This window comes from Marmota marmota, unplaced genomic scaffold, assembly GCF_001458135.2.
Source record: "Marmota marmota marmota unplaced genomic scaffold, marMar, whole genome shotgun sequence".
Classification (NCBI taxonomy): domain Eukaryota; kingdom Metazoa; phylum Chordata; class Mammalia; order Rodentia; family Sciuridae; genus Marmota; species Marmota marmota.
The window spans coordinates 14092324-14106469 of NW_026000048.1; the positions used below are offsets into that span (position 1 = coordinate 14092324).

Genomic DNA, 14146 nt, shown 5'->3' on the forward strand with positions numbered 1-14146 from the left:
GTAGGCATTTTATGTACTAACAATACCTGGATGCACAAACAATACAGCCCAGGTGCCCTTATTAAGCCATAGCCTGTGGTCGTTCTTGACCTTCACAACACAGAGGGTATCTGGTCAGTAGACGCCACTGAATGTCTATTTGAGGTGCAGTTCTTAGATTATTACACAAAGCCAAGAGCAGAGTCTGCCTCTCAAGGGCACTTTGCATTTCTCGCTGGCATGCTACACTAAGCACCATACAGGAGCCACTTACCAGGAACCGCCTTTCCCGTTTTATAGAAGGTCCAGCCCTTCTAAGTCAGACACAGCTGTGGTCTCCTTCCTTCTCCCACTCCTCTTCCAGGCTTCCGCCAACACATTGGTACAACAGTCTCATTTCCTTTGGTGTCCTGAAGCTTCCTTTTCACTGCGATTACAAAAACATTTATTAGAGAATAATTTATTCTTCAGGCACATTAATGGAGTCCAGATTTTGCTTGGATAATATGGACAGACAGATGTGCAGTGTTTGGTGCTACTTTTAGATGAGCAATGCTGTTTACACAGAATTTTCCCGAGACCACCCAACTCATTTCACATGTAGCCTTCAGCTTTCCAAGCCCTGGCCTCCAGAGGAAAAGAAAAAATTTAATAACTCAGCGCCCCACCCAGTTTTGAAGACATGACTTAATACTGAAGGAATTTGCAAGCCTGCACTGCCAATCAACATGCCTACATCAAATAAACCATCTTTTCTTATTCTGAAAAATGAAAGGTAGTTCTAGAAGCATTCTACTCTCTGACCTTCTTATATATTGTTCATGTCTCATTAGAAACCCGGAGAAGCTCAACCAAAGACCATAAATCTAAAAATAATAACAGGAGATGAAACACTTGTTATTTGGCCTTCCCCCAGTTTCCTATTTTGAGTATATTTCACATAAATTGCCTTTTCCCTTTAGCTCTGTATTATGCATAAAGATAACATTAATAATTCTTTTTTGCACTTGGAAAGTTTGTTACATTTTTTCATAGCATTTACACATATTGGTAATTTGCTCCTTACTTTAACTTGAGAAGTAGGTAAGGAACTGTCTTAGTCTGTTCAGATTGCTATAACAAAATACCATAGATGGAGTGGCTTATAAACAACAGAAATTTATATCTCACAGTTCTGGAAGCCGGAAGTCCCAGATAGAGGCACCTGCAGATTGATTTCTGGTTCCTAGACGGTACCTTCTCACTGCTACCTTGCCCCTTCCAGTATCTCTTTTTATTCATGAGGGCTCTGCCTTCATGATCTTGTCACCTCAAAAGGACCACTTTTTAGTATCATCCCATTTGAGATAAGGTTTTAACACATAAATGTGGGGAGGAATACAAACATTCAGATCATATCAGGCCCGTGTGAGAAGTTAAGTAACTTTACTAAAGTATTCCAGTGCTTAATTGGTTAAGTCAGTCATTAATAATAATTCCTTTTTTCTGTGATTGCATTTAATCTAAAAATCATTGACTAGTTTTAAGTCTGATTGTTTTGAGTTTCATAGACATACCACAGCATTCTAGATGTATATTAAATGTATTATTTTACTTTATAGTTTACCAAGACATAAGAATGAATACATTGATGCCTAGTATATAGAAAAGAATATGGTGTAGTAATGGAGATAAGCTCAGATCTTGCCCTGCCCTTTACTTACACTCCCTGATACTAGACCCCTCTTCTATAGATTGGGGACCGTGACACCCACCCTTTTGAATTGTTCTGAAATGCCATCTAGAAAGTGCTTTGTTCACTAAGACCTGATATTTATTGAATTGGCTTTTCTCTTTTATTTTTCATAAAAGAAAAGGGGGTGAGCACAGGAGTGAATTAAAGTCAAAGCCAGGCTACTCAGTGTTGAGGAACCTGTAGGGAAGGCAGATATAAAGTCCCTCGCCTCAAGGTGCAGCCGAAGTGATGCATGTATGATGAACAGGAAGTAACTAATGTGAGCAGGAAGTAACGAACACTGCATAATTGGTGCTAAATGAGAAGGAAGCAGGTTGGCGGAGGAATCAATTTTGACTGACAGTAGGGGTGGGTAGAGTTCAGGTGATGGTTTGTAATGAAGTAGACCTTAATTTGGCTGTCTCAGTGTGATTATGGTTTTGACAGGCAGAGATGTGGCAGAGAGACATTCTGGGTGGAGAGGGGAGCACCAGCAGGGTATAAACATGATAAGATGCAGGGTGTACTCCGAATTTAGCCAGCAAATTGGCATGAGTGGAATCAACTATGGCCACTCCGAGGGTGGCCTGTGGACCTGCAGCATCCCAATTACCTGTTGAATTGCAGACTCTTGGGCCCCACCAAGACTTACATAGTCACAGTCTGCTCAGGTGACATGCACATTAGGAAGCTCTGAAGGAGAGGGAATATAGTGTCCAGTCACATGGAAAGGCAGACTGTAATCAGAACCAAGAGAGAAGCTGTAGAATGTGCTGGTCAGGTGGAGGCTTTGGAACCAGTTCACAAGGGCAGGTGGCGTGGGGGTGGGGATACTCCTTAATCTCATCTCTGGCTTCAGTAACATCACATTCTAGCTGTGGGACCTTGGGCAAAGTTACTTAACATTTAAGGTGATAATAGTACCTGATACCTCATAGGATTTTTTAAAGAAACAGACTATGTTTTAGAATATCCCCCACCCTTTCCTATACACAGCCTCCCCCTTGTCAACATCCTGCACTAGAGTGGTGTGTTCCTTATAAACAGTGAGCCTACACTGACATGTCATTCATCCAGAGACCATAGTTTACATTAGGGTTCATTTTTGATGTGGTAGGTTCTATGGGTATGGACAATTGTATGACATGTATCCACTATATTGTATCATAGAGCATTGTTTTAATGTCCTAAAAATCCTCTGGGACCTACTTATTCCCTCATTTCTCTCCCCGCCAGCTCCTGGTAACCACTGATTTTATTTTTACTGTCTCCATAGTTTTGCCTTTTCCAGAATGTCACATATTTGGATTCATACAGTATGTAGCCTTTTTAGATTGGCTTCTTTTACTTTGTATTATGCATTTATATTTCCTTTGTTTATTTTCATGACTCAATAGCTTATTTTTTATTAGTGCTGAATAATAGTCCACAGTCGCGATGTGTCACAGTTTATTTTTCCATCCATATTTTGAAGGATATCTTGCTTCTACATTTTAGCAATTTATGAATAGAGCTGCTCCAAACATCTATGAGTGTTTTGTTTTGTTTGTTTGTTTAATGCAGATAAGATTTCAACTCATTTGGATAAATACCAAGGACTACAATTGCTGGATCACACTTCATAGGCTTGTTTTAGGATTCAGGATAGTGATGTGCCTGGTACTTAATAAGTGCTCAGCTCTTGATTCTAACAGTCAGGCTTGGTCCTAACATTGATGTGCCAGGGCAAACTTATCTGCATCTATTCTTGCTCTAGGCATATCAATGTTACCCCAAATGTTAAGTAACCTTGCCCAGGGTCCCGGGTTTATTTTTCTGCCCAGATCCCCTGACCTAGAAACTAACTGAAGGTGCAGGGTTCATCCCCACAGGTTTCAAGCATGAAGGGAGCCATGCATCTGCTGGGAAGAGTGGGGCATAAGCTGAAGACCAGGGCTCATGGGTGGGGACTGGACCCACCAAACCCAGGATGGGATTCAGAATCAATGAGCCTATACAGGATTTTATCCTCCAAAGTCCTCCACTCCTCAGGGGTCTGAGGGCAGCTAGGTTCTTCTCCTCTATGCCTGGATTCCAAGACTGTGCCCAATGAGCCAAAGCAGGAGGGAACTCCATTATCTGGGGAACCTGGCCTGTTAGGACATCTTCCCTGGGTGATTTAGGGTGGCCATTTGGAAAATATTGTTCCCTCTGTCTGGCCTACCTCAGGTAGGTGTTTCTTTTCTCCACCACCACCCCATCAGCCACAAACTTGGCTCTGCAAGAAGGGGAGAGGCCCATTTCAACACACATGTCCCTCCTGTCCAGCTCCCATTAGCTCAATCTATTACAGAATTTCAAAGTAAAAAGACGCCTTTATGTTTTGGAATTTATGATATGGAGGGTCCCTCTGATCTGGTTTTGGGGGTGATTGCCCATTGCTGTGACAAAATTGGACTTTCATTTTGCTGGCATGGTCATCTTTAGATATAGTTTAAGTGAGAAATGACACGCAGAGCTGAACTTTTTGGACCCAGACTAAAGTTGGGTGGGAATGAGGATAGATCTAGTCTGGTGCCAAAAAGTGGTGTGTGTCCTAGATGTTTCCCAGCACAGCTCTGCCTCTAGTTCCCTCCTTTGACCCTTCCTGATCACCATTTCTTTCCCTAGCACTCTTAACAATTTCCTGAGAGCTGGTTTAAAATTTCATTGCTGTTGAACAACAATGTTCATCTGGTTATTTTTGAAAGAATTCTTCCCTGGGTTATCAAGTGGGGAAATTGGGCACAGAAAGTGGTCTTTCCAGAAAGAGTCACCACTGGCCCATGGCCATCTACATTTTAAAACACAGACTTGACTGAAGTCTTCAGGGTCATTCCGATGTGTCAAGAGGCTCAGCTTGTTTGTCCTGCTCCATGATTGAAAAACATAATTTAAATCAAAACAAGAAGTCCATACCAAGGTTCAAAACAGAAGGATATCCTGCTTCAAGGTTTCAAGAAAAGTGCATGTGAAGCAAAGTCTCCGAATCTGTTTTTAAACTGAGTTTCCTTTTTCCTGGGGTATTTTAGAACAAAATCGAAGCGAAGCCCATTCTGCTCCCCTCCTCCGCTTTTTTTTCCTCTTTCATGGTGACCCTTCATTCTTCCTATCAGCCTATATCCTCTTCATATCATTGTGATCCCTTCTTGATCCAACATTCCTTTATTTCTCATAAAGAAAAGAGCCTTTCTTTGTTGGGTGGGGATTACTTTCAGCTAACCAGTACCCTCTTGGAGACGGGGTGGAGCAGAATACCAATCACAATACACTAATAAATCATTGTCACTAAGCAGAAAGCCATTTTTGTCGTTGCAGAAATTCACATCGCTTTTGCAAAGTTAGGCACACCAAAGTCAGGGAGTGCAAATTGGATGCATACTTTCCAATGAACTGAATTGTACGCACTAACATAGGTATAGTTTTTCTGGTTAAAAATGCTAGTCTGTCTTTAAAACTGCATCCTTTATGAATCAGCCCATGTAATTACTGATATTAAAATATCAATAATTCATACTTCCATATTTTAATGTTTAAAATTCACAGTTTTTTTGCATTTAAGTTTCAAAAATATTAAGGAGATTGGGAAGAAAGGTAATGAAATAACAATAATGAGAATAATGATATATAAGTAAATGGAAATCACTCAGGTATAACAGAGGAAGATCTGTGTTATTCATCTTCCCATCTTCCATGAGGCTCAAGTCAGCCTTGTTTCTGTTCCTCAACTTTTTGAGGGGAGTGGGTACCAGGGATTGAACTCAGGGTCACTTGACCACTAAGCCACATCCCCAGCCCTATTTTATATTTTATTTAGAGACAGGGTCTCACTGAGCTGCTTAGCACCTCGCTTTTGCTGACCACCTTTGAATTCGCAATCCTCCTGCCCAGCCTCCTGAGCTGCTGGGTTTATAGGCATGCACCATCATGCCGGGCCATCCTCAATTCTTCACAGATATTATCTCCTATGTATTTTTTTTTTAATTTTGAGGGTTTTTTTTTCCCTCTGTCTCCCTTTGAGCAATAAGCTTCCTTCAGAATTCTTGGATAAGAACTTAAAACAAGAAAAATCAAGGGCTGCTTGCAAACACTTCACATTTAAAGTGGGTAGGGGCAGAAGAATTAAAAATGTACTGAACATGTATGCTCAGGTGCTTCAGGAAGGCTCAACACACACTGAATGAGACAAAGTGCCAGCCACAGGGGAGACAGTTCCGATGGAAATAGGCAGCAGTGCTGGAACTTTTCCTTCCCCTGGCAATTGCTACATTCAGAGAAATTTTCAGTCATGGTTTGTTAACATCCAGATATGCATAGAGTGTTATTGGGACACAGGCGCAGATGAAGTCCAGGGGATTCCAGGAAAACTTCCTAGAAGAGAAGATGCCAAAACTAAGTCTTAAAGAAACAGTAAGAAATTGCCCATGTGGAGAAAGATGGCAGGATGTGGCATGAGCAAGAACATGGAGACAGAACAGTGTGTTGGGTGCTGGCACTCCCAGGGCCTACCGTAGCCCATGGTAGTCACAAGGAATGGGTAACTCTGTAATTATCAGAATCTATGCATATTTATGACTTTTCTTACAAATTAGAGTTCTATCTTAGTCGAGGTTTTTTTGTTGACAAGTAGCATAAATCTATTTTAAATTTTCTTAAGTGATAGATTTTTTAGGGAAGAATGTTATGATCCCCAAATTGAAAATGTAGCTGGGACTGGAAAATATCAGGAACTAGGCCACCCATGCTCCTTTCCTATCCAATATCTTCCATTGCCATCTTTCCTTTTTTATTCTGCAGTGCTGGAAACTGAACCCCGGGCCTTGTACATGTTCTGAACTACACCCCCAGTCTCCCTTTTTAATGCAGTGTGGGGGGATCAGGCCCAGGGCTTTGTGCATGCTCGGCACACATTCTAACACCGAGATATAGCCTTAGCCCACCTACCACCATCTTGTAGAGCATTTCCAGTCAACTCTGTGTTCTGACTACCCGTGGCTCTTTAGAATGACCAACATGAATCTGATACATGCTGCTAAGTACAAAAATGGGTCACAGCCTGATCTCCAGGTGGCTTCTGTCTATTGATGAAAACAGCCAAGTGAAAATGATGGCAATTATACCCATCAAATGGTCCACTTGAAAAGTATCAGACATTGCAGTGTGGGAACCAGGCAGTCTCTGAGAAACCCCAAGGAAACACAGAGATGGGCTTTTCCCAACAAGGCAATAGCCATGATACAGAGTGGCACTGGAAGTACATCAGTCCTTCTTAACCATGTGCCTCCTGTGTTGCCATCAGACACAGTAAACCCCAACCACAGAGCACGTGGCTTATATGTATTTGCAGTGTGCTGTGTGAATGAACAAAGAACAAGTCACAAAGCCAAGGTTAGGAAACAAAGCAGATGTGCCTATTTCTAAGACCAAAGGTAGATGGCAAGAAGTCAAGACATACTTTGTGTACTGTTCACAAAGTAGAAGAGTGCCAGGCCTTCCCTGAGTGCTTAATACATATTAATTCATTTAATCCTCCCAATAATCCTCTGAGGTAGAGACTATGAATATACTCTTTTCTACATAGAAACTAAAACCCTGAGAGTTTAAATCACTTCCTCAAGGTCATATACCTAATGAAAGGTGGAGTTGTGGCCAGGAACCCAGAAATTCAGGTCCCAGGATATATGGACACCAACTCATTCTTCTCTTTATCTCCATATTCTCCTTTCTCGTGATTCACTCTGCAGAGATAGTAAGAATTAGTTGAAAAGCAAAAGTGATGTCAGATCAAAAAGATTTAAGTGAACAGAAAATAGAAAAGAAGGTAAGTCACTTTTGGGGTGGAGAGGAGAAACTTTAGCATGATAGTTTTCAAATTTATTTAGTTAGTTATTTTGGTAGCAGAACATTCCTGTCCAGTGTCTTCCTCTGAATCTAATAAACACAACAGAGACAAGTGGAGCTGCTAAAGCAAGGACCCAGTACAAACATGGTAGCCCCTCTGTACATTGTTCTTCTCTCTGTACATTGTTACCCTAGGCAGTTTAAAGGACTAAGGGACCCAGCCAAGAGTCATGTCCTACACCAACCACTACTTGGACAGCTGGGGAAACTAAAACCAATTCACCTGTCTGATTATCTTGCTTGGTATCCAATGTTCTGAGTTTGTTGTTGTTGTTGTTGTTTGTTTGTTTTTAAATCAGTTTGAGCCTTTGCAACATTTTAATTAGAAGCTCTCCAGTTTGATCATTAAAGCTTCTTCTTTTGGGGGAGTGGGTAACTGGGGATTGAACCCAGAGGCTCTTAACCACTGAGTCACATCCCCAGCCCTTTTTATATTTTATTTTGAGACAGAGTCTCACTGAGTTGCCAAGTGCCTCACTAAGTTGCTGAGGCTGGATTTGAACTTGCAATCCTCCTCCCTCGGCCTCCCGAGCTGCTGGGATTACAGGTGTGCCCACTCACTGTACCCCATTATAGCTTCTACAATGAAATGTTTGGGTTTCTGTGTTGCACCTCTGTCCATTTGATAGAGAGTACCAGTGACTTCACTAGGCACAGGAGGAAGGTTTAGGATGAATAGCAGGGTGTGAGGGGCAGGAGAAGCAAAGGTAAGGTGTCTCTGGAGGTGGAGAATACTGAAAATGCTTTTTTGAGCATGTCAATTTTGAAGCAAGTAGCTCTGACTCCAGAAAAAAAAAAAAGTAGAGTGGTTCTTTTGTTTGTTTATTTTGTTTGGTTTTTCTCTTCTAGGAAAGGAAAAGGACATGATATTCACAATAGTTATTCTTCCTCAGTTTTTTAAGCATTATCTAAACTATCCAAATTCTCTATATAAGGAACTGTCTTACCTGCTGGGCTGTTTGGGCATGTTCTATGCAGTATCTAAAGATCAGATCTCCGAAACTAGTAATTTCCAAAATATTTCTTCCAAGGATGTCTAAACTAAATGGCAGGAATTTTCTTGAGTGTGTACCCTCAAGGACCAGAATTTCTCTCAAGATGTTGATTTCTCCTAGCCATTGCAGTCATTGTGCCTTATTTCACTATTACAGCCAGGCCCACTCCATCTCCACACTACTCTCAGAGATACACTCACTTGGTGCTCCTTTTTTCTAGAAATATTGGGATGGGAAAGGATAAGGTTACAACTGAATAATGTAAGCCAGGCAAATCTAGTATGGATTGGGTTCCTTCACTGACTATTAGCACCCTTTGGAAGGCTTCCTAAACCCTTGTTGTCTCAATTTCCTCATTTGTAAACTAGAGATGAACAGAACCTTAGTGAAACAGATAATCCATTTGTTAAAAAACTCTTCCAGAGCAGGAAAAAAAAAAAAAAGACAAAACCTCCCAATCTATTCCATGAGGCTAGCACAACTTGGCTCTAAAAATCCACAAAGAGAGCAAAAGAAAATTGCAGTCCAGTCTTACTGGTTAGACAGAGGATTGGATACATACAACTGACTTCATTCCCTCCTGAAACCCCACTGAACTAAGTGAAAAAATAAGACAAAAAGGAGAGGGAGAAAACCTCCATGGACAAGAGATATCAACATTACTTAAAAGGTGAAACTGATGAATGAAGAGCACTGACTCAGCAGAATTGAGCAAATGATTCTCTAAATGTCTTTGGAGGGAATGTCAATGACCAGTAGGGGAGTGGCTCCCCAGAATTCCCGAAAGGCTCAGGGGTGGAGTCACCAGGTTCTTAGATGAGGGCCTAGTGGAATGAGAGCAATGAAGTTTGTTGAAAGCTGTGAATGGAGAGGCTGGACCTCTAAGTCCCCTTTCACATCCCAGCAGGAGACAACAGGCTTGCTTTTATGGGATCATTGAACCCAGGGAGCTCCAACTCTGGTGTTACCTGTGGAGGACTAAGGAGTTACCCATTTCCCTGGGTAGGAAGGGAGAATAGAAAGAAGTTAATCAATCATATTTACTGAGTGTATTAGCTTTCAATTATGATCATGAATACCTGAGACAGTCAACTTATAAAGACAAGAGGTTTATTTTACCTCATAGTTTTAGAGGTTTCAGTTCACGATCATTTGGCCCTGTTGCTTTGGTGCCTGTAGTAAGGCAGCACATCATGGTGGGAGCATGTGGCAAAGCAAGCCTGCTCATCTTATGAGCACGAAGAGAAAGAAAGAGGAAGGAATGGGGTCCCACTAGCTCCTTAAAAGACATGCCTCACTGATGACCTGAAGACCTCCCACTAGGCCCCACCTCTTAAAGGTTCCACCACCTCCTAATAATACCACACGGGGAACCAAACCTTTAACACACAGGGACACTTAAGATCTAAACTGTAAAACTGAGTGTCTGGTGTGCTGAGCACAGACCATGTGTCCTGCTCAGTTCTAAGGGTTCCATATGGATGAATTCATTTTGTCTTCAAAACAACCCACCAGGCAGGAAGAAAAAAGTATTAAAGTAACCAAGACAGTTTTTTAGAACAACAAAATAATGAGATTTACCCTACCAGATATTAAGACATATTAGAAAGCTATGATAATTTTTAAAATACAGTCTGAGTGTTGGAATAGATAGGTTAGATTATTATTTTCTATTTATAATAAAATGAAAAGTTACATTAATTCATTGGACAGATTAATTAATGTTAGAATAGGCATGTTTGATCCGAAGAATATAGAAACTCACCCTTACATAGAGCGTGATATGATAAAAATGACATTTCAAACCAGTAGGGAAAATAGTAAACAATTCAGTAAATGATATTGAGATAATTAACTATATCCACTCTCAGAAGATATAAGTTTCAGATGGGTTAATAACAACAAATCTAATACTTAGAACATATTAGAAAGAGACTATGGAAGGCCTTTGTAAATAAGACTTTCTTGATGACATACTAACTGTATAACTTTGAACACATTATTTAGCTTTCCGATATCTAGTTTTTGTTTTTAACAAACTAAAAAAAAATGAAAAATAAAAACCAGTTGATTGGAGATACATAGTCAATAGAATGGAAATGAAAACAGTAGAATTATTGTGAAATTTACTCTGATCTGGCAGAGTAAGTCTCATTGGTTACATTAAACTTTGTGGTTTAGTACTTGTATCCAGTTCTGTATACCCCAGTCCCCTGGAGGTATTGAAATTTTATTTTTTCCTGCTGCTAGTAACAACATAGTTTGGTCTAATATGCAGATATTCCTCCCACGCACGTTAAGTCCTGTATCTCAGCTGCTCTAGAATTAATAAAGCAATGTTTTTCTTTGACATTTTTGACAAGTTCTTAACCACTGTTTGACTGCTTGCTTGTGGATATAAGATCATATTCACCTGTTCAAAAACAGCCAAGGATCAGTGAATCTTGGATATTCTGTGACTTTTCTCCCTTTCAGATCAGTTCCCATAAGAAGATGATTGGTTTTAATCTAATTTAGTGGGCCCCCTTCGGGATGCGCTACTAGGTGATGTAGGATAAGCATTCGCTCCAGTCCTCTGCAGTAAGGAGAAATGCTTTACCATGTAGAAGTAAAAAAAACTTTTAAGGTCTTTCCCCCCACCCTTTTGATCAGAAGGGTAAAAAGATAAAAGTTGCTTCATTGTCAAAACTGTCAAATTAGTGGTTTGGCTATATCTTCTCTTCCCAGATGACCAATAGCCTGACAAAGTAACTGTACCTCTAGATTCTATGATTCTTAGTTGCAAGGGACAGAATCTAATTTGAACCAATCCAGGAAAATTCCTAAGGGAAGTGGCTGGAAAGGAAAAGTTTGAGTAGAGCCTGGGGCATAGCTGGTTGGCCTGCATAGGTGGCCCTAACAGAACCGTGTGGAATGGACTCCTCTGGAAAGAGGGAAGGCTTCCTTGCCAGGACTAGGGAGGATAAGGCTGAACTGGCAAAAGGAACAACTGTTTACACCAATAACCAAAGAAGTTTCCTGGATCAGCGCGATGCACATATGGTGCCTATATTGTCTTTGCCCGGAGGCTATTGTTGGGATGGAGGAATTGCAACATCACCACATTCTTGCTTGGTCATGAAGCAGACTGCCTGAGTCTATCTGCTTCAGTTCCTTTCACGTGTGTCTATATCGAGGCAGAAGACAAGTTACCACTTCTGTTTCCTGTTTTGTCTCTGTTCTATTGTGATCTTCACTATATAATAATCCATTTTTGTTTGTTTTAAGAGGTTTTATTAGGGAAGGATAATGTACTATACATAAACATTGTGAAAGCAAATAATCATAAATCCTAAGAGGATTTGAATTAAAAAGTCTTCTAAGTATGGTTCTGGGTTTTATGTTCCCGGAACTGCAGAAATTTCCTGAGGCTTAGTCATTTATGTCAGAAGGTCTAAGTGCAGTACTTCTCGGCTCCACAGCCTGTTAGAATTGCCCTTGACATCAAATCAGGGGCTGGATCTCCAAGGGCAAGGAGTAGAGGAGGCCTCCGTCTCTCAGGGAACCAGAATCTGATTGGTTTCTACCGCAGGGCCATAACTAGGGCTTGTTAACCAATGCTTTACCACTCCTAGGGCTTCCCCAGCCCCCTCCACCTCAGTAAAGTCCAAGAGTCTGACTGTTTTCTCCAATTCTGTCTGCCTCAGGACAGGTTCCAACACCTTTTATTACGTTTTACTTCAAAATTAGGTTTATTTTTTCCCTCTGTGCTCTCCATCCCCCTCCACGCTCAGTCTCTGGCTGCCAGTCATTAGAGGCTTTGTCTCAAGCACAGTGCAGGAGAGTGGCTCTTGGTAACCATAGGCAACCATGAGTCTGTGCTAGCTATTTGTGCTGTATTTGTAAGAAGCAATCTAGTCACTGGGTACATGGGAAATACGCTTTAAAGGTTTTTTGGGTTTTTTTTTTTTTTGCAATAAAATATTATCATCATATTCTTTTTTTCTGTAGAATGATCAATCCATGGGCAAGATGCAGATAATTGGAGGCGAGGATCTTTCAACATTGGCTGGAAAGGTTTGTTAATGTAACTCTGCTCAGTACACATTGATGTCTGGAGATATCAGTGACCTTCATTTCAGGTTAGCACTTGCAATACATTTCAGATACTCTCCCGGGTTTCCTAATTCATGCAAATAGATGTGTGAATCCTTTTAATGACTTCTTCCTTCTAAAACATGTTTTTTAGAAGGTTTCCAGGACACAAGGCAGACCTAATCCTTCTCCAAGCTTCCAATTCCAGTCTTATTTCAGACAACAAAAATCCTGGCCCTCCTTGCTCTGTTCTTGCTTGTCCTTTCAGGCATCTTCTTTCTGAAAAGGAAGGTTTCTGAATATTTGTCTGCTTTTTATCTCTACTCTATGCCTCAACACCTAGGCACTACATAGTAAATAAAACATTTAAACAAGTTTGTTGAAATGTGCAAAATTGAGGGAGAAAAGAAAAAAGAACTTGAGAACACAAATTTTAGGTCTTTGCCTTTTTTTTTTCTCCTAATAGTATAAAGTAATCTATTAGATTATGGGGGAAAAAAAAAAAAACACTTCCAATTTTAACTTGGAGTTCCAAAGCTGCTAATACCTAATTATGAAGTGAAAAGACTATTTGGATTCTGACATAAATACTTAAATTGGAAGGAAGAGTTGTTTCATAAAGCAGATGATCTTTGTGAAATGTGATTTGAAATGCAAATTTACTGTGAATGAAAGCCACTACCAAAGCAGAATTTGTTTTTGTTCACCTGTACTGACCTATCTTGTATTCATTATCCCTGAACACATTCAGCTTTCTAAGTCAAATGGATCAGTCTATTACACAAGCTTAATCTCTCATACTTGTGGTTGTTATTGTTACACAATCTCCAGATGGGAAACAAAGAGTAGCAACCACATTTAATAAAAATATGTATCATAATGGGAATGCCACAGAACCACAAAGATTCTGACTGCAAAACAGCCTGCTTCCCCTTACTCAGGAGACAACATTGGCAGCTCCAAGTATTAAATTGTCATCTAATAATAAATTTTGTTCCATAGCAATTGGAGTTAACTTGATAATGTTAATGTATTGCCAGACCATCATTTGATGTTACTACAATATCCTAGAAAGCTAAAATACTCCAAGCAATTTCTAGAGATTCATAACCTTATACAATCTTGGAGTGTGGTCTTTAAATGGTAAGTCACATTAGTACTTTGTTGTGTGACATTACCTTACAGGTTTATTATACAAGGGAAATATCTTGCCTTGTGCTTTTGCTATGAGGTCTGTCCCCAGTAAATGCCAAGAAAAAAATATTGCACATAGAATTGTGCCCCCTCCTCCCTTTTTAAAGTGATTTTCCTCCTGAGCACTGGATATTCCCTTTAAGAGATGGGGTTGGGGGATGGATGGAGGAAAGGGTAGCTTCTTCCTAGGGATGGAGTGAGCAGAAGGGGTGACAGCTCTGTGCTTTGTAATTTCCTCCTGTGAGTACTGCAAAGACCCCTGTGGGAAAGC

At 40.4% G+C, this 14146-nt stretch overlaps 2 protein-coding genes across 4 annotated transcripts in view; one reads left to right on the top strand and one right to left on the bottom strand.

Moving 5' to 3' along the window:
* Positions 1–14146, bottom strand: part of Thnsl1 (threonine synthase like 1) — a 186254-nt gene that overhangs the window by 120622 nt on the left and 51486 nt on the right. Inside the window, exon 2 of the mRNA XM_048812678.1 lies at positions 254–406. The gene's annotated coding sequence lies outside the window, so the exon portion shown is untranslated. The remainder of the gene's footprint in view (positions 1–253; positions 407–14146) is intronic.
* The window catches only part of Prtfdc1 (phosphoribosyl transferase domain containing 1), an 87668-nt gene that overhangs the window by 57016 nt on the left and 16506 nt on the right, over positions 1–14146 (top strand). For all 3 annotated transcript variants that reach the window (XM_015495231.2, XM_015495230.2, XM_048812680.1), the window contains exon 4: positions 12598–12663. In XM_015495231.2, the coding sequence (XP_015350717.1) occupies positions 12598–12663 (66 nt within the window). The remainder of the gene's footprint in view (positions 1–12597; positions 12664–14146) is intronic.